General features: G+C 42.7%; 1 protein-coding gene across 2 annotated transcripts in view; it reads left to right on the top strand.

Moving 5' to 3' along the window:
• Positions 1 to 15,438: 15,438 nt before the first annotated feature.
• Positions 15,439 to 23,343, top strand: part of MAEL (maelstrom spermatogenic transposon silencer) — a 34,761-nt gene continuing 26,856 nt past the window's right edge. The window contains exons 1-5 of one of the 2 annotated variants that reach the window (XM_062193763.1): positions 15,439 to 15,570; positions 15,786 to 15,878; positions 17,045 to 17,147; positions 18,320 to 18,475; positions 20,336 to 20,377. In XM_062193763.1, the coding sequence (XP_062049747.1) occupies positions 15,439 to 15,570; positions 15,786 to 15,878; positions 17,045 to 17,147; positions 18,320 to 18,475; positions 20,336 to 20,377 (526 nt within the window). The remainder of the gene's footprint in view (positions 15,571 to 15,785; positions 15,879 to 17,044; positions 17,148 to 18,319; positions 18,476 to 20,335; positions 20,378 to 23,343) is intronic. The other variant, XM_062193764.1, reaches the window with a different exon arrangement.

Genomic DNA, 23,343 nt, shown 5'->3' on the forward strand with positions numbered 1-23,343 from the left:
AGCCCCCGGCAGCGGGCGGCGGCAGAGCGGCGGCCGCGGGCGCCAGCGGGCACCGGGCGTCCCTGGGCGCCGCCGCCCGCCGGGCCGGGCGCTGCACCGCGCCGCCTGGAGCGCGCGCTGCCGCCGGCTGCGGGATCCGCTCGGCGCTCGGCGGCGCATTCCCTGCCGCCGCGGCGCACCCGCACGCCTCCTCCCTGCCGCAAAGCCCGCCGCGCGGGGGAGCTCGGCCGCCGCGCCGCCTCCCCGCGCCTCTGCCCGCCGCCCGGCTGCCAAAGTTTCTCCATCACGTGCCAGCCCCTGGCGGCCGGGAGGTCGGCGCCCGGGGGCAGAGTACACCGGGGACAGAGGGGCAGCGGCCGGGGGAGGCAGCCCGGCTGGGCGCCGGGCAGGGAGCGCCCATTGCGGCTTTCCCCGAGGAAGCTTGGCTGGGGCGTGGGTTGGGGACTCGAAGTGGGGGCGTCTGCGGGCGCTTGTGCCCACTCGGACTGAGAGGGAGAGAGGGGCAGAGAGACGGAGGTGGGACACCTGCGGGGACTTGACGTCGCTTCTTTGTCCTCCACACAAGGGTGTTTGCTTCTCCTGTCCCCTGCCCCTCGGTCTGGTTCCCTTTTAGACTTGCAGGGAGCCAAGCGTCCTAACTTCTTCCTCTGGAGGCACTGAGGGAGGATGAGGGCAGGCGTGTGAAAAAACGGGAACGAAACAGCCCTGTGTAACGGCTGACCTCGGACCAACGCGGAATGGTTTGCGGGGCACATTCATGAGGATTATTTCTATTTTTTTTTTTTTCAGACGAATTCGTCTGTTGTCGGTAGGAAAGGCGTCAAAATGTATGTGTGGAGAGCGAGCCGAGAAATAGAGGTTTCGCTTAACAAATATATATCAAGCATCGACTAGGTGCTAAGAACCAAGGCTACTCGGATGAAACAGACTTCGTGTCCTTACGGAGCCTCATCCTGGGTCCAGGAGAGGGAGGAGAATGTGCTAACAGGGACTTGGAGAAGGGGCGGGGGGAGGCAGAGGAAGAAGTGGGGCACCACGGTAAAGGGGAGATTTGCAGAACAGGCAAGATTTGGGCTTTCCGGGGATTGGGGACATTCTGGCCAGCGGGGACAGAGACAGAGCAAGGTGGTGGGGCTGGAGGAGGTTCCTGCCACCTGGGGAAAGACCCTCTACCTGACAATCACTGAATGTGGTGTGAGTGCAGCAAAGGCAGTGAGAGGAGACCTCGGACTGTGGTCTTTGATGGCTGGCATCTGACTCTTATCTTTAAGGAATTCTAACCATGGAAGTCAGAAAGAGGAGAGCCACTCCCCCCCCCGGGGGGGGGGGCCACCCAAGCCAGACTGAGGTCGCATCACAGCCTTCTGGAAATCCAGAATGCATGATGCAAGGAGCAGGGACCTGGTGCTGCCTGGAGTGGCCAGGGCCTGCAGAGGCCAAGCCACCAGCCTAGCCCGAAGGGTGATTTTGGCTGCTGTCTTGTTTGAGCCGCCCCTCTTGAGTTCCCACTCACTTCCTGTACCTGGCTGTTCAGCTCTCCCGGCAATCCTTTGAGCCCCAGGATCCTCTCCCAAACTCCTTCTTTGCTTATATTGGCCAGGATGATTTTGGAAGCTTGCTCTTCAAAGACCCGACCAACACATAGTGTGAGAGAAATTTGAGTACTGTTTCCTTTCATTCATGTGTGTATATATATATGTCTATATACATATATATAAAATAAAGAAGGTACTTAATATTTGTAGGTTTCATTTTAGGTTCTAAGTACAGTTCTGGATATTTTACAAGCTTTCTCATTTAATCCTAATAAGGAAATTTTGGCCTAGAGAATTTAATTAACTTGTCTAAAATAAGATAGCTAGCATGTGGCAGAGCTAGGATTCGAACTCAGGTCACCTGACACCAGAAAATGGCCCCACCAGAAGGGTGAGATAATGAGCATTTGTATCCTGGGTCTCTCTGGCTGTGGACATGCAGTACACAAAAAGTCTGAATTCTGTTTTCTCTCCAAGCACACAGAACCATGGGTTTCAAGCAAAACTTGGACAGACAGCAAGTGCACACAAGTGAAAAATGGGAGCTAGACGGGATGAGGAGAGCCTGACATGTACATGAAGTGGAAGAGGATGCCCACAGACGTGTGCTTGGAGTGTGTGCTCAGAGGATGGGCCTACGTGTACTTCCACAAGGAAATCAGGAGACCAGCAGAAGAGCTTGTGTCAAAGTCAATCACAGAGTGCAGGTACCTAGTCCGTCACCCCAGGACTGTGTAGCTCCCTGAATATCTACTCTGTAGCTCGAGAGGTACAGGAGGCCTATCCTGAATCTTCAGCAGTAGGTGAGTCCTGGGTCGTTCCTAACAGTGTGCTCACAGGAAGTAAATTGCAGCGTGTGCCTCCCCCAAGTGTACCTTATCACATAGGCGATGGAGGGTTAATATGAACTTTTTTTTTTTTTTTGACAGGCAGAGTGGACAGTGAGAGAGAGAGACAGAGAGAAAGGTCTTCCTTGTCCGTTGGTTCACCCTCCAATGGCCGCCATGGCCGGCGCGCTGCGGCTGGCGCACCGCATTGATCCGAAGGCAGGAGCCAGGCGCTTATCCTGGTCTCCCATGGGGTGCAGGGCCCAAGCACTTGGGCCATCCTCCACTGCACACCTGGGCGATAGCAGAGAGCTGGCCTGGGAGAGGGGCAACCAGGACAGAATCCAGCGCCCTGACCGGGACTAGAACCCGGTGTGCCGGCGCCGCAAGGTAATATGAACTTTAAGGCTATACCTAATGCTTCTAAACACACGGCCCAAAGGTTGGAGGGGGAAGGAAGGTGGGGCAGTGGTAGTATTTTGTGATATTCAAGGTTGCGGTAGTGGGGTGGGTATGACACCCAGAATCCCCATTTTCTTTCAAGGACAGTTTGAACTTTCAGCATCAGAATCACATTACGGAGTCTACTTAACATGCAGATTCCCAGGCTGTTCCAGGGCAGGGGAGGAGGGATGAAATCAGAAACTCCAGGTGGGGCCTGGAAATCTGCATTTGAGCCACCTTCCCCTGGTGCTTCCAGGGTAAGAAGCCATACCTAAGGACCCTTTGTGCTCCTGGAAAACTTTTGACTGATGGTTGTAGATAAGCCTCAGATCCAGCTAAGCTCCCATTGTCCAGTTATTCTGGACAAATAGGACAAGACCCCACGTGAAGGCTGATTCATCTCGGCCAAGGGGAAATCTGGATCCCCAACATTTTAAACTTCTTCCTACATCAGAGACCAACATGTGAGAACAAGGACTGGTATGGGACCACAGTAGGATTCTGGGGAAGCCACAGCTGGGACTGTGGTGGGTGTGGCCTACCAGGCTGCTTCCTCCAACCTGCACATGTTACAGCAGAATTAGGACACAGAGAAAAGAGAAGTGAACCACCGCAAGGAGACATGCTGGTAGCTGGTAGCAACCACGTAGTTATAAATATAATACAGCTGAATCCACTTTAAAACATGATTTCACTGCAGACACACAGGCATGCAGGCACTTGAATCCTGCTTAACGTGGATCTTTTTAAAACATACAGAGGAGCCAGCACTGTGGTGTAGTGGGCTAAGCCTCCTGCTGGGTGCCAGCATCCCTTATAGTTGACAGTTCATATCCTAGCTGCTCCAGTTCTCTGCTATGGCCCAGCAAAGCAGTCGAGGATGGCCCAAGTGCTTGGGCCCCTGCATTGGTGTGGGAGACCTGGAGGAAGCACCTGGCTCCTGGCTTTGGATCAGCCCAGCTCTAGGCATTGAGGTCATTTGGGGAATGAACCAGTAGATGGAAGACCTTTCTCTCTGTCTCTCCTTCTATCTGTAACTCTACCTCTCAAATAAATAAATCTTTTTAAAAAATACATATAAAATCATATTTCTACTTCTCCTCTCTTATCTTTATGTTCCATATATATGAGATGTAACTTTCGAACAGATTCGGTGCTTCTTCCTATCCACGTTTGGTCCATTGTTTCTTTCCTTTGTGCTACCTCTTACATTTGTATCTTCCCCACCCCCCATAGAGTCAAAACCAACCTTGATGGATCATGAGTTTAAAAACATCTAAATTAAACTAAAGAACTAAAAATAAATTGGAGACGCTTAAGCACCCTATACTGAAAACCAGAAACATTTCAATCTGTAAGCACTTTCATATTGAGGAATAAATTGTTTCATTAAGAAAATGCTTTAAAGGAAGGAAATGCAAATATAGCGTACATGATGCCAAAAAAATTTTTCTGAACTGCCAAGAACAGTGGTAAGTATATTATAAGTAAAAGGTTGGGAAACCATGCTGAAAATTCCGTGTCCTTGTGGCAGATTTTGTCCAAGAGCTTGCTGCCTCAGCTTCAAATCCAAGTAAGGTGGTGTTAGGTGCTGACCCCAGCCTGAGGTCAGACCCCACTCAACACTGGGGCAACCTCCGCAAAACCCATCCAAGAATAATGTGCAGGGAAAAGGAGCAGAACCTAACCACATATTTAAAACATGGTCTCAAGCATGGAGAGGCATAGGACAGACATGGGAAGGAGACAAAGGAAAACACAAGAGTCACAATGGTTTTCTCTGGGTAAAGCTGTTATTCATTTATATGCTCTCCTTTATAATTTTGTATACCCTCAAATGGTTTTGCAGGGTACAAATTTCTGGACAAAAGATTTGCCTGCACCAAAATTGATTCAGTCCCTGGGACGTGCCTGGAGGAAGGAGAGAGACAAGGAAAAGGGATGACAGGTGTTTTGCCAGGCCTGTATTGTTAGCCAGCAACAAAGCCCTCAAATGTACACCTGCTCTCATTATGTCTCAATTGTGAGCAGTTAATCACGTTAATTATGAACAGTTGAAGCCCTGGGCGCCCTTAATGAGTGATAGTTCAACCCATAATTTCTTTGTAAGTTACAAAGCCAGAGATGGAGACAGGCTGCTTCTCTTGTGAGCCCTGTCTCCAGCTTTCGCTTTTGTTTCTCTTTTTGTTTCAATGTTAGCTTCCTTTGGAGACCACAGCAGCATTGATAACTGCTCCCCACCAACTGAATAGCAGAGCAATTCTGAGTCAGTGGCCAAGGAGCCTCCTCCAATCCAAAGGGAAGAGAAGGGAGCCCGCTGCCTGCATGTCACAGGACTAAGCTCCCTTGGGCACCACGTCCTGGTGATTGAGCCCCATGGTTATTTCTCAGAGCCCTCAGCAGTCTCCCCTGGAGCAAGTCAAAGGCAGAACCTAAGGGAGGGGAGGGAGCCAGAACAAATATGTCATCTGATGACCTCAGCCCCTGAAAATGGGCAGAAAAGGAAGCCGGAGTGGGGAGGCTGGAACCCTGAGCACCGTGCAAGGAAAACAGCCCTCGCAAGGGTCGTGAGGATGAGCTCTAAGGCCAGTGTCGGAGGACAGCAGTGTTGGGCTTGTGGGCTAAGGATCTCTCCTAGAAGTATTAATTCTGTGTCTCCTCCCCCCAGGTCTGAGTGATTGCCTCACACAGACATGATCAGCAGGTGTTTGGCTCATTAATTTCAAACTGTTCCAGAGTGTTCACCTTTCGTTTTCCTCATTTTCTCTCTTTTCTGTATTCATTCATTTATTCCCCACACATTTATTAAGTGCCCACTATATTCTAGACATCATGCTGTCTAGAAATTAAAGATGAATAGGAATTCAAAGAGGAATGACTCATAGCCCCTTCTGTCAAAGAGCTTGCAGTTGAGTTGCAGCCATGTGTGCGGTGAGACAGCCGGAGAGGAAAACATGGTGATCTTTAAGTAGGATAGTGTGACAGGGCCTAGGTTAGGACATGGCCAGGTATGTTGGCGGGGATAGTGGGACACAGAGCAATTACCCATCAGTAGTGCTGGGTAGAGATGTCTACATGAGAGTCTTAAATATAATCTGGAAAGAATTTCTAAGAGCGGAAAGGGAGCAGCAGGTGGTGCAGGCACACAAGCGACAAGCAAAGTTGAGAGTGGGACCTGCTTCACGAAGGGCAGAATCAGCAATAAGGCTTGAGAGGTAGGCTGAGACCAGACCAAGGGGAGCCAGGCAGCCGGGTCCAGACATAATTGCACATGCAGTGAACCACTCTCAAGACTTTACAAGCAGTGAAACAAGATCAGACCTGCATTGCAACCAATCTGCCTTTCACCTGCCTTTCACCAGGTTGCAGATGAACTGGTGGAGAGGGAGACAACAGGCAGAGAAATCTTCCATTGGGGAGCTTATTGCAAGAGGCCAAGAAGGAGCAAGCACCCAGAACCGACAGTGTGGCAGCATGGATGGGAAGCAAATATCAGTCCAGGAAGACATCACAAGGAGACACAAGAGCTAGAATCCACATGACCTGGTAAGAGGTTGCATGTACACAGATTGAGGAAGCACAAGGAGTCGCCCCGACTTCCTGCTGAGTTAAGACTGTGCCAGTGCATTCAGGGGATGTCCACGAGGGACCTGGAAGTCCTCATTTTGTGCTGACGAAGCATCAGATTGAAAACCGTCCTTGAGCATCTCTGATCAACAGGTTGGAATAAGAGTGTTAGAAAGAAGCAAGGATCGCGGCTCACTAGGCTAATCCTCCGCCTAGCGGCGCCGGCACACCGGGTTCTAGTCCGGGTCGGGGCACCGATCCTGTCCTGGTTGCCCCTCTTCCAGGCAGGGAGTGCAGTGGAGGATGGCCCAGGTGCTTGGGCCCTGCACCCCATGGGAGACCAGGAGAAGCACCTGGCTCCTGCCATCAGATCAGCGCGGTGCGGTGCGCCGGCCGCAGCGCGCTACCGCGGCGGCCATTGGAGGGTGAACCAACGGCAAAAGGAAGACCTTTCTCTCTGTCTCTCTCTCACTGTCTAAAATTTAAAAAAAAAAAAAAAAAAGCAAGGATCTCACAGAGCTCAGAATCACTGATGCGCTCTGCGGCCTGGAGATGTCATTTCATCAGTCTAAGCCTCAATTTCCTGCTCGGCAAAATGAGGATGATAATCATGGCATCTACTGCACTGAGTTGCTGTGAGGGGAGATGAGATAAGCCATATACAGTGTCTGGCAGAGTCTGACACAGTAGCGTTCAATGAATGTACCCCATGATTACCACTGTTGTGATTAGCATGGGCTGGAGGAAGCATGCTGAACAGTATCAGGGCCTTCACCTAAAATAGCGCCGAGAACAGTCACATTTTCCAAGAACACACTGTAGTTTTCTTGGGTGGTTTTCATAACACTTAACTCTGCTGAAAATCACACCTCATAACTCATATTTAAAAAAAAAAAAACTGGAAGCCATCCAATTCTCCGGTGGCTCCCCCTCTCTCCCCATTTAAACTGAACTCTGAAGTTCTTGTCATGACTTTGTCAGCCATGAAGTTCTTATGGCCATCTTGTTAGTCCTATAGGATTTGGCAATGGCTCCCTCTCTGATACCCTCTCTACTTTCCTGCTTACTCACTTCACAGCCATACACTGGCTTTGCTGGGCCTCAGACCGACCTGATGTGTTCCCACCTCCGTGCCTTTTCTTCTTCCTCCCTTCCTTTCGTATTCTTCCTTCCTTCTTTCTTTCAGTGTGCTCTTTCTTTATTTTATAGATGAGAAAATTGAGGAAGAGTTTAATCACTTGCACAATGCCACACAACCACTGAGGAACAGAGCAATAAAACCGAGGCAAGAACTAAGGCACACGTTCCTTAATGTAAAATACCATAAAACAATTTACCTGTTTTCCCATGAACAAGAGAAGTTCTAATCACTCCCACTACATTGCCGTTATTAACAATAAGGGGAGACAATAAGGGACAATAAGGTCCTGTTACTTTAGCTCTGAAAACATATGAGATTAATCTAGTGCTTCCAAAACAGGTATGTCTGTTTAAACGCTACCAACTAAGCAAAAAGACACATAGACATATTTAATTTAGAAAGTATTTTTTAGCTTTTAAATGTGTCAGTTTTTTAACATTTTGCCACAGTCACTTCTTCATATGCAGACATTATATACATATACATATACATATATGCTATTTTTTTCTTGAAAACAGGTATAACACAAAGTGAGGGATTCAGGATAATGATCATAAAGTGGGGAAAGAAGGGTATATTGTCATGTATGTGGTATAATTCAGTGAAGTAATATTTATAACTATAATCTCAGTGCCTTTTCATTTGGTATACATTCTGCCTGGAATGCTTGTCTCCTATCATCTTTCATGACTTACTGCATTCCTTACTTCCAGTTGTTGCTCAAACTTCATTTGCTAATACTGATCTTTTATGGTCTCCCTAAAATTGCACCCTCTTCAATGGCTATTCCTTTATTCTATTTTTCTTCTTACTGTCCATAAGACGTTCTGATATTTTATGTATGTAATTGTTTATCTCTTCATTACCTGTTTTCCTCATTATAAGTTTTGTTATAGCCAACCGATTCTTCTGCCTAGAACAGAGCATAATACTCAGTGGACTCCTAAAATATTTTTAATTGAATAAATGAACCACTCCCCGGGATCACCCACTTCTCTTGGTTTTCCTGTTCTTCCTGCTTCTCCACATGTCCCTTCTTGGTCACCTTTACCAGGTGTCCCTTAGGACTCCATCTGCATCCTTTTTCTCTCTCTTTGCTATTTTCTTAGCCTATCTCATCTATTTCCATGAGTTCAAATAACAACTTTACGTGGCTTCCCTCCAAACTCTATCAGAAGCCTAGAACTCCAGACTTAAGGTAGCTGACTGCCTATTTGACATCTCCACTTGAAGATATAACATGTCCATATGAAACTCTTGATCTCCTTGCCGCACACACACACATACCCCCACTAAAACCTGTTACACTTTGGAATTTCTGAATGGGAAACCGATCTGGTTGGAAAGTGGGGGAAAAATTAGGGAATGCTGTTTTGTTACGTGTGGATTAAATATGAGTGGAAAAAAGCCAACTGGAGAAGGAGAGGAACACGCACTAGAAGTTGAAGAGGAGCTTCAGGACTTCCTGGGGCTTCCTGCCCTCCTCTGTCCCCCAGCCCTGCTTACTTTAGGAAAAGCACTACTTGCCACTTGGTTACTCAAACTGAAATGCTGGGGTTCCTCCCTTTCTCTCATTTCCACATCCAATCCATTTGCTAGTTCTGTTTTTCCCTAAAATGGAGCTCATCCTTTTCTTCTTCGTGGCTGCTGCTTGTCATCTCACATACAGATTGCTGCAGGCAGGAGTCCCTTAACAGGTGGCAGCTTAACCTACTTAACATACTGTGCACAATACCTTCAATGCAGCCGTTCTATAATGAATAGACATTTCAAATCAATATGTTTTTTTGTGATATACAATTTTTGGCAATTAAAAAACAAATTAGTAAATATATAATAAAGCCCTTAAATGACCATCCTCAGTGTTTAGAGTAATACTTAAACCCTTCGTAATGGCCAAGTCCAAATCCCCATCAATTACTCCAACTTCAGCAGGCAGCATTCTCCACTGACTGTTTGCATGGCTGCAACACCAACCTGTCTTTCTCCTGTCCTGAGGACATGCCCAGCTCTTTACCACCTGTGGCCCTTACATGTTCTATTCCCTCCGAAATGCTCCTCTTTCAGCTCTTCACATGACCAGCTCTGTTCCTTCCTATCCTTTTCATTTTAAAAGCCACCTGCTTCTCAAGAGTTTTCTCTGATCACCTATATAAAAGCGTAGCAGTAAACTCTAAATATTGCTTTAAAATGTTAAAATAAGAAGGAATCATCTGGCATTGTGATGTAGCAGGTAAAGCTGCCACCCGTGATGCCAGCATCTCATATGGGTGCTGGTTTAAGACCCGGCTGCTCCACTTCCAATCCAACTCCCTGCTAACATGCCGGGGAAAAGAGCAGAGGATGGTCCAAGCTTTTGTCCCCCGCCACCCATATGGGGGATCCAGGTGAAGCTCCTGGTTCCTGGCTTTAGCCCTGCCCAGCCTCGGTCACTGCAACCATCTGGAAAGTGAACCAGCAGATGGAAGATCTCTCCTTCCCTCTCTCTATAATTCTGACTCTCAAATAAATAAAAACATCTTTAAAAAAGAAGAAACCATCTAGAATAAAATTGCTACAGATTTATCCAGGCACTTGAAACCACTACAAAACTGGTCAAATACTTTTGAAACAAAATTTTTAGACACTGGACTTCAGGGAGCAGAGGTGAGTAATCCCTGAGAATATAGAAGCATGTTGAGTCCTGTGATTGCCCAAGGTCACTGCCAGAAAGAGTACTGGGAATATAGCATCAGGACAGATAGATAGCCTAGGCAGAGCTTTCCTGGTGCTTGGGAGCTGGGGTTGGGTGTCCAGGTAGGCCATGGTGGCTAGGGTTTGCAGGGCAGAGTACCAAACAGGAAGAAACAGAACAAACGGACAAGAGAGCTCTGGAGAGCTGAGGATTTCTTTTGAAGATTCAACTGTATATTGATCAATGCATATGTGGGAGGAGAGATACAGCACTGGGCAAAGAACCTGAAAGGATTAGAAGGAACAATCCTTGGAATTCACACAGGTCTGTAAATAGTTCATGTTCCCCTCAGCCAAAACGGAAAAACCTCCAAATTTACGGGATGACAGATGGAATACTCAGAAGGGTATGAAAGCAGTAGAGGAAAAAATTAGTCCTTAAGATTGCTCTGATTCCAAATAACAAAACATAAACGCCAGCTTCAAAAGGAGCAAAAACAAGCCTCAAACTGTCTCCAAGTAACAGAACTGTGTCCCAGAAAAAAAGCACAAGAATAATTATAAGAATACAGAAATATACAGCATTCAACAGGGTAAAATTTAAATAATGAGCATCCAAATATTACCAAGCATGCAAAGAAGCAGGATAAGAAAAATCCATCAATAGAAACAGACTCAGAAGTGACATGGATAACAGAACGAGTAGACAAGGACATTTAATAGTTATTATCTTACATATTATAACTAGATTCTATGTTAAAAAAAAGTAGAAGGTGGACCATGTTAAGTAGAGAAATGGAAGAAAATTTTAAAAAGAATCAACTTCTAGAAATTAGCATTAAATAAGCTGTTATAAAAATCAACTGTGATTAATAGAATATTAGAGATTATACAGGAAAATATTAGTAAACGTGAAGATATAGCAATGGAAAATGAACAAAATAAAACAATAGAAAAATAAGCAAGATATCAACAAACTGTGGGGGACTTTAAGCAGTATAACAGCATGGTGAGGACACTGGGAGAAATGGACATATTCATTGTTTTGGTGGCAGTGATAGTTTCACAGGCATACACATGTTAAAAATCATCAAAACGTACACATTAGTTACATTCAATTCAGTGTGCTTCCATCACATTTCAACATTGCTATGGGAAAGTGCCTGGAACTGAAATCCCAGGTGACATCAACATGGGACAAGGAAGCAGGGTGATGGAAGGGGTGGTACCAGAGCCTGAGTGGGGAGAAATAATCATTTTCTAAGTTTCCTGTCTTATTGGAAATTGAGGATATGGTTAACTCTTAACTGTAGAAGTATTACAAAATACAACTTTTTTTTTTGGCTTAAAACAATGTAAATTTATTGCTTTATAGTTCTCAATGAAGGAATATGCTCCCTCCGAACCCTCAACGGGACAATTCTTCCCTGCCTCTTTTTTTTTTTTTTTAAACTTTTATTTAATGAATATAAATTTCCAAAGTACAGCTTATGGATTACAATGGCTTCCCCCCCCCCATAACTTCCCTCCCACCCGCAACCCTCCCCTTTCCCACTCCCTCTCCCCTTCCATTCACATCAGGATTCATTTTCAATTCTCTTTATATACAGAAGATCAGTTTAGTATATATTAAGTAAAGATTTCAACAGTTTGCACCCACATAGCAACATAAAGTGAAAAATACTGTTGGAGTACTAGTTATAGCATTAAATCACAATGTACAGCACATTAAGGACAGAGATCCTACATGATATTTTTAAAAAATTGATTAATTTTCTATGCAATTTCCAATTTAAAACCAAGGTTTTTTTAAAACAAGTGTCTTAAAAATTTGTGGGTTGGGGCCGGCATTATAGCACAGTAGGTTAAGCTACTGCTCGTGACAATGGCATCCCATGTCAAAGTGCTGGTTCAAGTTCCAGCTACTTTGTTGCCTATCCAGCTTCCTGCTGATGCTCCTGGGAAGGCAGTGGAGGATGACCAAAGTGCTTTGGTTCCTGTCACCCATGTGAGAGACCCAGTGGAGTGCCTGGCTCTTGGCTCTGGCCTGGCCCAGCGCTGATTGTTGTGGCTATTTCTATCTAACCAATAGATGGAAGATCTCTCATTCCCCATCCCCACCCCATTGCTCTGCCTTTCAAATAAATAAATAACAAATCTTCTTAAAAATTTATGGATAGACACAGAATGTCTAGCTTTGAAACTAGTGAAAGAAAAAGTAGAGTGAAAAATACTGATTAATCCAACCAAAGCAGAAAAAAAAGAGAAAAATAAGAAATCTAGAAACACAGTAAATAAAAATGGGCAAAAATGGAATATTTAAGTTATTTATTTATCAAGAAAAAGAAACACAAAACACTCTTAAGTAAGAAGAAATTAATAAAGCAGAAATGAATGAAAATTATAATTAATAAAATCAAAACTTAATTTAAAAAAAAAGATTTATTTATTTATTTATTTGAAAGTCAGAGTTACAGTCAGAGAGAGAAGGAGAGGCAGAGAGCAAGGTCTTCCATTTGCTGATTCACTCCCCAATTGGCCACAACAGCCGGAGCTGTGCCAATCCAAAGCCAGGAGCTTCTTCTGGGTCTCCCACACGGGTGCAAGGGCCCAAGGACTTGGGCCATCCTCTGCTGCCTTCCCAGGCCATAGCAGAGAGCTGGATAGGAAGTGGAGCAGCCGGGACTTGAACTGGCAAACATATGGGATGCTGGCACTGCAGGTTGTGGCTTTATCCGCTATGCCATAGAGCCAGCCCCAAACCTCACTGTTTTATAAAAAGATCAGTAAAGCAAAGTTTGGCAAGTATTAAGAAAAAAACTCACAAGACATAAATAACATTATTAATGAAAGAGAAAGGGACAATATTAGTGTGTGTATGCATGTATATATATATATATAATTATAAGCAAATATTACATTTATTTTATGCCCATCATTCTTTTGCTTTAATATCAATTTTAATATCAATTTTATTGAGCTATAACATACATAATTAAACACTTTCTTTAGTGTACAGCTTAATGAATTGACAAATGCATAATGCTTGTACCCACCAACATCATAATCAATGTATAGAATATTTCTGTCAAACCAGAAGCTCCCTATGTCAGTTTTCAATCTCCTGCTACCTTCTGGCCCCAGGTAACTGCTCATCTGATTTCTGTAACTATAGTTTTACTTCTTCTCAAGTTTTTCATAAACTGAGTGACTTCTTTTATTAAACAAAATTTTAACATTCACCTACATTCCTTTTCATGCCTGAGTATCTATCAGGTCACATGTTATCAAGTTGTCCAGTTTGAGGCTCTTATAAATAGGGATTTTATGAAAATTCATCTGCAAGGTTGTGGGCAGATCTATATGTTCATTCGTCCCAGAAGAGTGGAAGGTGCTAAATCTCATGATGAGTATATGAAACTCATATACTCAAGGAGTTGTCCCCCCAATAATGAATCAAAGTTCGTTGTTTTACCTTCTCACCAAATGTTTCCCAAGTTACTTGAAAATTTAAATGAATTAAATAAAGTTTTAGGAAAGTATAAATTACAAAATTTGTCTGAGGAGAAGTGAAAAGGCCAATAGCCATATAAGATACTGAAATGGCAAAAATCAACCCTAACCCACTCGCCAAAGATATACCAGGATCAGAGAGTTTTACTATTAAGTTCTATCATGGGTGGGGTAACTTTTTCTCTGCTAAGAGCCACTTGATATTTATAACAACATTCATGGACCATACAAAACTATCAACTAAAAATTAACCTGCTATGGATGAATTTTGAGTACTACCTGCAGTTTCCTTGGCAGTGCCACACCAAATGATTTATGGCCCTAGGGCCAGATGTCCCCACCCCTGGTCGAGAGTTCCATCCGTTATTCTGTTCCAATGGAGAAAAAGGTAGCAGTTCAATTTATAAGGCTACCACAACTCAGGTACCAATGGTTGGTTAGGAAAGTACCACAAAATTCAAGAAGCAAAAATTTCTACACTCATAAATAAGTCCAGAAGAGTTTAAATTAGGAACAATAGGATGTTTCAACATTAGCAAAATCTAGCAATGCCATTTATCATTAAAAAATTAAAAGGGGGCAGAAAATCAGCTTCAATTTTCAGAGCCTCCCGTCCCATGTCGGAGTTCAACACCCCCAGCGGCTCCTGCCTCCAGCTTCCTCCCAATGCACATCCTGGAAGAAGGCTGTGATGGCTCAAGTGATTCGGTCCCTGTCACCCCACTGAGTTCATACCTCCTGGCCCAGCCCCAGTGTTAACAGGCATTGGGATGGGAGCTCTCTTTCAAATGAATAATCACAAGTTTAAAAAATATTTTTAAAGTAAAAGATAAAACATGTCACAGACACAGAAAACACAGATAATGAATTTTCAACTGCCCTACTTGGCTTTTAAGAAACATCTACCTACCCACGTATACAGACACTCTTAGCAAATTGAGCAGAAAAGAGCATTTCCTCTAGGTAAACAAATCTAACTAGAAAATCCAAGAGAATCCACTGGCCCGATTTGAACCAATATTAGCGTTCAGCAGTGTGTTTAAATGCACAGGCTCAACACTAAAATCAATACCCTAACACCAACAATAACCAGTCAGAAAATATAAAAGAAAAAAATTAATCTTTCCTAATATTTCATGAGGAAATCTATAAAACTTTATCAAGGACATTATCCTAAATCTGTCTTTTGCTGTGTTTCCTTCCTAATGCTTACCAAAAATTCATTAAAAACATTTATTTAAGAATTCACTTGTATTTGTCGTTCTTCCCCTTCATTAGTTCGTAAACTTCGTGAAGGCATTGCTCACTCTTTTCCCCACCCCGTGTTTTCGGGGTTCGTCACAAACCTAGCCCACGGTTTTAAACATGGAGGCCCCAGAAGCCTCCGCGTGCCCTCCTTGGACGCATGTTGCGTAATAATGTACCCCAAGTGCGGCACGCCTTCCACGTGACAACATCACCCCGCCCCATGACTCATTCCAGCCAATCAGAATGCTTCGCACCTTGCCTGCCCTCCCCCCACTCTGCTACCCCAACAGCTGCACGAGGTGTAATCTTCCGGTCTCAGGCTGTTTGTCCCCAAAGGGGCCAATGCGGCTGCGCGCCGCGCCCTGATTGGTTGAGCGCTGCGGGGCTGCGTGCGCAAGCGCCCTCCTCGGTTACTAAGGGCGGGAGCCCGGCGAGGGCGCCGGCGGCTTGTGCAGTCTGAGGCGCAGGTCGAAGCCTGGCCGCGCTAGCCATGCCGAACCGCAGGGCCAGCCGTAATGCCTACTACTTCTTTGTGCAGGAGAAGATCCCCGAACTGCGCCGGCGAGGTCTGCCCGTGGCTCGTGTGCCGGACGCCATCCCCTACTGCTCCGCAGACTGGGCGGTGAGGCTGGAAGAGGGAGTTGGGCAAGTGGGAAGGCAGGAGGCCTGGACAAGGCCAGTGACCCTCGGCCTCGGCCTTAGGCCCTGCTTGGAGGGGGGGGGGGGGGGCGTCCCCGTTGCCGGCCTGGGGGCAAACCGACGGCTCCCCGTATTGCGCCGACATTGCTGGTGCTCACGGTCGCCTGTCTTGCTTGTCTCCCCTTCCATTTCCCCAAGCTCCTGAGGGAGGAGGAGAAGGAGAAATACGCAGAAATGGCTCGCGAGTGGAAGGCGGCCCAGGGGAAGGACGCTGGGCCCCTGGAGAAGCAGGTGAGGTTAGCGGTGGGCCGCTGCCGCCTGCCTGGCGTGCTCCGCAGACGATGGGTGCATGGGTGAACGTCAAGGGCGAACTGCGGGTGATCTGGGTTGGTGTCGAGAAGGGAGTTTTCGTGGTTTTTTAGTTTTATTTCTTTCCCTTAGTGTCGGAATGCCTGCTAAAAAACCAACGGGCTCCGTAGGTAGCACACTCATTGTTATAATTGGTCGGGGAAAGGCCTGGGGAATCGCTGTGAGTGAACCTTGATCAGCCACAGGAGTGCTGTTACTGAGGGGTGATGGGACTGCGGGGCTTGTGAGTGTCCCCTTCGATCCTCTGGTGGTTCGAGTGCCTTGTTTGAGATGCTCAAAAGTAGTTGGGACCGAGGCGGGGAATAAGCAGACTTGGTGTTGGTCAGTGTTTCTCTACCTCGCAGGTAAAAATGTTGAAGAAAGTGTATTTGGGTAAATTTCTGTGTAGGAGAATGCTGAAGTAGCAAGTGAAATTCGTTTTGCTGCCTTGAATCAGGAAGAGGATGGGGTGATTGTGGGTTCTTTGCTTCTCTCGCTGTTTTTTTCTTACAGAGTACAGTTCGATTCTTAAACGGTCCAGGTAGATTCACATTTAAGAGATCTTTGCTCGTTTTAGGTTTTGCAGATTTTTATTTTGTGGGTTTATGTTTGAGTAGAAGCCCTAGTCAGTTCAATTTGAACATAGTTACACTTGCAAGCTTTGGGTTTTTTTTCTATGATTTCATATAAGGCATTTTCCCTCAAAATTTAGGCTGTTTTGTTTTCTATACCTGATGTGTGAGACTTGGAGTCAACATGATCCGGTTGCTACTGTAAAGGAAAAACAAGAGCATTAGAATACTTTGGCAAATGGTATTCTTTTGACCATTGGCTAGGCGCCAGATAGGTAGCTCGGGAAGATAAGCTTACTCAGTAGTGGGCAGGTGGTGGCAGTGAATTGATTACTTACTCACCACCTGATTCAGAATATTTATAGATGTGGCCTGTTGGTATTGTGGGCAAATATGTTCATTGGCCTCATTGGCCTTGAAAGAGTCTACTAAAGTCGTCTATGGGCTGTTTTACAGTTATTTTTGCTAAATTGAAATATGTTTTCTAAAGTGCCTAGCAGGAGTTTAATATGGGGCCAATCATTCTCTTCACTTTAGAAACCAAATGTTTCTATACCACTGAGGAGGCCAGGCATGCTTGCACCAAGGCAGACTGTTTCACCCCCTGATATGTCAACTTTGACTCTAAAAAGTGATCAAGGTACAGTAACCCTAAAACATTTTGCTTAGATGAATTTGCATGCTAAAGATACCATGGGATATTGATCAGTAAAAATGTTTTTTGTTCATTTTGATCCATCATTTCAAAGTAATTGACTACAGTGTTTAAATATTATGGCACTGAAGTTTTAAAAGATCGGGTAATTTGCCTTTGTTGAAATTAAATATGAAGTTTTTTGACAAAAAATCTGGTCTCTTGGTTTCTACCACTTTGCATGTTATTAAACAAATATTTCTTAGACTTATTTGTACCTACATACTTCAAAGTTATAAGATGAACAGAAGGAATTCATTTTTGAGATCTATTTCACGGCACTGTGACTGTAGTTAATAAGATATATATTTCAAAATTGCTAGCAATAGATTTTAAATATCCACACCCCAAAAAAGCTATGTGAAGTGATGAATATGTTATTAGGTGGATTTAATCATCTTATATACATGTATCAAAACAGTTTTATTCCTCTTAAATATTTATATATATATAATTATCCTTCCATTAAATATTTAAAACATATTCTTGGGGGCTGAGTTATAAAGGTAAATATGAATTATTGAGCTAGCCTAGAACAGAACATGGCTAAGTGGATTCTTGGTGTTCCTTTTAGCTGTTTTTATTGTGTTCTGTCTTTAAAACTAAAAATTTCCCTAGTTTTTAATGTGGCCAAGCCTGGTATGATCACTTCATACATTCTCAGGTTCCTTTCTTCCTTTAGAGAATTTATAGATGGTCTTGTATGTATGTAAGAAGTTTAGGAAAAAACAAATTGTCCATTGTACAGTTTTTCTACACAGATTCCGCTTGACTCATTTCCCAAGCCTTGTCATTGTTGAATGCGGCCGCAGCTTTTCTTCTGTCATTGCGGAGATTGAGGGCTTATCTGCAGTTCACTTATGTAGAGCTGGCTGCCAGCCTGGATAACTTTGTTCCCTCATACAGAGAGTGGTTACTACTTTAATACTTGATAAATATAATTCTAAAAATATTGATATATTTATCTGGTGCAGTTGATTAGTTTTCTCTTTGCCAGCTCATTTGAGCAAAGAAAATGGTTCTAGCACCTTTTTCCCCTTTGAACTACTGAAGCTTTTGGGAGGGAGTAGATTGGAGACATTTATTTGTTCATTTTTGTCTTACTGTTTTCTTTTTAGCTCTCCTTGGAAGCATTTTTTATTTTTTGAATATTTTTAGCCATGGTGAGCTACCTCCTCATTGTGAACAGCGCTTCCTCCCTTGTGAAATCGGCTGTGTTAAATATTCTCTCCAAGAAGGTATTATGGCGGATTTCCACTGTTTTATAAATCCGGGTAAGTGGCCAGTTTTGAATAGATGCTACATCTTTTAGGGAAAAAAAAATTATTTGTTTCAAAGGCAGAGATAAAGAGAGAGAGAAAGAGACAGACGGAGATCTTATATCCACTGGTTCACTCCCCAGATGGCTGCAACAGCCAGGATTGGGCCAGGTCAAAGCCAGAAGCCTGCTTTCTGCTGCTTTCCCAGGTGCATTAGCAGGGTGCTGGATTGGAAGAGGAGCAGCCAGGATTTGAAGCGGCACCCATATGGGATGCCGGCACTATAGGTGGAGGCTTAGGTGATAGATCTTAAAAAGGTGTATTTTTTTAAACCTTCATTTGTTAATAGTATTTGAAGTGATGCACAGCTGAGTTCCTAAAATCTAACAAGACTTCATAATATTTTATTGAAAAATTGCTAGAAATAAGGTATTGACACAGGGTTTGGGGTTTAGGTTTTTAACCTCAAAATAAAGCATTAGAACTGGGTGGATAGAATCCCTGAAAAATGCATAGCTTGCTCTCTGCTTACCTGCAGCTTTACATTTTAGGACTTTTCCAAAAGGTTTTTATGGTTTCCTCTTTTCTTTCTCTACCCTATCTGTCACCTCAGTGGCTGTTGCTCTGTGACCTTGAGGAAACTACTTAACCTCTGTGAGCCTAGTAGCTCACTTATAAAGTGGGGATAATACCTGTTGGAGAGCTGTTCTAAGAGTAATTGAGAAAATAGGGGGAATCCTAGTATTTAATAGACCTCAGATGTTATCACCCCATTAAAAGTAAGATAGGCACATAGACATAGGATATGGTATACTTCCCATGAGAATAGATAGTAAAGAGAACATCATGCCCTTAAAAGTAAGCAGGAGAAATTCAACAGAACTTAAAAAAAACATGGAAATATGAATGGATTTTGAAGATTTAAACTTATTTTACACCATTCCATTTTCCGCATCCTTTGGAAGTACCCTTGTAGGTAGGGAGGAGAGCTTGGGGAAAGGACAACTTCTTTGGTTTTGTTAATTACTGTAAAATTAATCAGGACATCCCAGCACATTTTTCTCATTCTTAGATGACAGAAAAATTAATCATTCTACTCAAATTTGTTAGTGTGACTAAAGAGTTCCAGTTTTTCCTGTGGGTGGTTAAAACATTAAAAAGGTGGAATTTGGAGGCTTTTTCCTCTCTGACACACGCACATATATACCTCACTGTATCAAAGGCCTCACAACCCTGATGTCCAGTAGTAGACCTGTAGCCAAGACTCATTTGGCACAAGTGTTCCTTACCTAGAATTTCTTTCTCTGAAAATATTGCCTTGCTTTTTTTTTTTCTTAAAGATTTATTTATTTATTTGAAAGAGTTACACACAGAGAGAAAGAGAGGCAGAGAGAGAGGTATTCCATCCGCTGGTTCACTCCCCAATTGGCCACAACAGCTGGAGCTGCGCCAGTCCGCAGCCAGGAGCTTCTTCCAGATCTCCCGCACAGGTGCAGGGGCTCAAGGACTTAGGCCGTTCTCCACTGCTTTCCCAGGTCATAGCAGAGAACCGGATTGGAAGTGGAGCAGCCAAGACTCGAACTGGCGCCCACATGAGATGCCGGCACTGCAGGTGGCGGTTTTACCGCTATGCCACAGCACCAGCCCCAATTAACTTGCTTTTAAAAGTAGCTTGGACGGAATACCACGTTTTCTTTGCAATCATCATAACTTTCATTTCAAAAAAATGCTATGAGGGTTTAATCTTTTGTACTTTCACATAGTAAAAATTTCCCACCTATGATACGACTTTGTCACATCTATGGTGTGTTAACTGTAGTGTAACTATAGAACATCCGGATTTTTGCTTCTATAAGAAGATATTTTCTGTTACAGGTGAAATTCCGCGAGGGTTCCGCTTTCATTGTCAGGCTGCAAGTAAGTACAGAGGAACAGGGTAGAATATAAGAGTTTAACGTATGCAGACTTGGTTAAGACCTACTCTTGTGACATGTAAGACCTGAGCTGGGGAAGGAGAACCTCCAGTTATTATTGGAGACTCTTCATAGAATTCAGGGACTGCCAGAAATCTTTAAAAACCAAAGTTTGTATGCACTCGTGTCATATTCCTTTTCAGAGTATTGTGGTTTTATTTTCTGTATACTGTCCTTACATGTTCTTTGACTTCAAGGTCAGCTGCTTTTAGTAGCTCGGTACTTAGTTTTTAAAAAGGTCTCAGGTTATCTATATTTAGAGTCATTTATGAGGAATGTCCAACATTTAAAATAAAAATAGTTTATAGTTCAAAAATGGTGTACTTCAAAAATAATGGTAAGTAGACAAAACAGTTCAGTATTTTTCTACTTGAGGGAAACAATTTTAAGTCTTCTGCAACAACAGAACATGGCTGTACAGACCCAAGCTCTTCTAAAAACTAAGTTTTAAGCACTTTCCCCTTTGATTAGAATAAAAATCATAATAGGTTTATTTTAAAATTTATGTTAATTTAAAAGTGCTATTGTTAGGAAGCATATGATGATTCCTGTATTTAAAATATTTTTTTTTACTTAAAAACATGAATGCCTAGATTATAGAAATATTTGAAATTAGAAATGAGTTTTTAAAGTCTGCTGTACTCAGCTGTAATTCTAAGGATGTTCTTTACAAATGAGATAATTTGGGACTCATTTTTGCTGGTATTTTTTTTTCCAGTCTTAATGAAAAATATGTCTTATCCATGTTTTGTTACCTGGAACCAGGGCTGTAGGCTATGGAATAAAGAGTTTAAGGGGGAATTTTTTTTTTAGTAGTCACTGTTTGTAGCTTTTAGTGGAAAACTCTAATAAAAATCCAGTAGTTGCTTTAAAGTTTGACCTTAGCTTATCTCCCCAAGTATTACATTATCTGAAGTTATTAAACTAAGTGGATGCTAGTAAAAAACCATAAAAAGAAACGTAACTGTGGATTTAATTTTCACATTTTTACTTAAGCTCTGTTTCTGCTTAGTTATTATGTTGAATACATTGAAATTCCTTCTATGTGCCAAGGTGCTCATTTGTGAGAGTCACTCAGTAGCTTACTGTTTCTTTGCTATTTTGATTTTGATAAATTCTTCTAAAAAGCTATTTTTAAAATATCTTTTAAAATATATTTCTAAAAGCTCATTTTCTCAACATTTCAAATTAGGATTAACAGATGCTGTATGTGTGTGATGGAGGATTTAAGCCCATTTGAGACTCAAGGCATATTTTGTTAATGTATTATTCAATTTAATTGAAACTGAGCTGTGTTTCTCATTTAGGGAAATTTAAAATGTTTGAAGCTGATCACCTTAAGTATGTTTTAAATTGCCAATAACCTTGGGAGTGTGCCAGTTAAAGAAGTAAACTGTTAGAATGACAGATATGTTGATGTAATAACTAAAAATGCCCAAGCAAATGTAACTGAGTTGATTTGGAGGAGACCGTTGCTTCATACAGTAGCACATTGGAGTATACATGTGAATGTGACCAGTTTGAGTTAAAGCTAAGGAACATGCCTGTGGATCTCTCAAATGCTCCTGCACTGTGTGACTTTTTTATGAAGTATGTTTAAGTGAAGTTAAACAAGTGCTTCATGGATATTGCCGTTTAGCACATTAAAACTGTAAAGAATTTCAGAATTTGAAGGGTTGTGCTTCTCTGAAGAGGTGCTTCAGGGTTTATTAGTGTTGGGGTAAGAGGTCTTGGCTCTTTTCCACGCTTCAACCAGAAGTGCTCTGCCTCTGTCCATTCTGCTGCTTAATGATTTTCTTTAAAGAAATGCTGCTTTAAAAGGACAAAGCTTTGCAGAGTAATTTTAGCTTCCTATACTAAAGATTCACCAGGTTCTTAAATGAAGCTTCATATGCACACAAAAATAACATATTCACCTAGGATATGAGAATATAAATGGACAGCTATCCCACCAGTCGACTGAAAAAGTGGCACCTTGCCAATACCATTGAAGATCCCTGCCCTCTCCTGGGTTTTCCCCCCTTCTTTCTTCATAAGAGAACTACTACTGTGAATTTTGTATTAATTACTTCCTTTTCCAACTAGTTTACCATTTATAATCACATAATTGTTTAAGTGATGTGTTTAGTTTTGCTTATTTGACCTTTTATATAATTATATTTCTCTACCTGTTTTTTTTTTTTTTAACTTGATAGCTTTTACCCATTTTCTGCTGGATTGTTTTAATTGTTTTTGAGATTGTATTATATATTTTATCTGGTTTTACTGACTTTCAAAGTTTTACTGACTTTCAAAAGTTGTTTATAGATACCTAGTTTCACTTTGTGCCTTGTAGTTTCCACTCTGTAGTGTCTTTCAATGAAAAGGTACTTTTATTTTTGATTTAGAAAGTGTATGAATCTTTTATTGGGAGTTTTTATGTCTTAAGAATTCTCTTTTAGTCTCTGTTTTCTTCTAAAAGTTACAAAGTTTGTTTTTGAATTTAAGTCCTTCTACCTTACTCCACCAGGAATGTGTATGGTATGAGGTAGAGATGTGATTTAGTCTTTCCCCACATGAATAATCAGTTGCTGTAACATCATTTATTGTATCAATTTGTTTTCCCAACAGGTAGAGATTCTGTATCTCTATGTGTTCTTCTGTTTATGTGTGAGTCTTTTTGTTCTTATTATTATAGGTCTATTTGTTTTTTGGTGTCAGTGTTACAGTGTCAATATATTCTTAAACCCAACAGTTTGATAATAGTTAGACAAGTCCTCTGATCTTGTTCTTTAGGAATTTTATGGAAAATTTTGACCCTTTGTTCTTAGAAACACAAATTAGAATCTGTTCTTTCCCTTGAATGTGTGTGTGTGTGTGTGTTTACAAAAAACCTGGTTGGGATTTTGATGGGAATCACCTTTAAATCTT

The sequence above is a fragment of the Lepus europaeus genome, chromosome 5 (assembly GCF_033115175.1).
Source record: "Lepus europaeus isolate LE1 chromosome 5, mLepTim1.pri, whole genome shotgun sequence".
Lineage (NCBI taxonomy): Eukaryota > Metazoa > Chordata > Mammalia > Lagomorpha > Leporidae > Lepus > Lepus europaeus.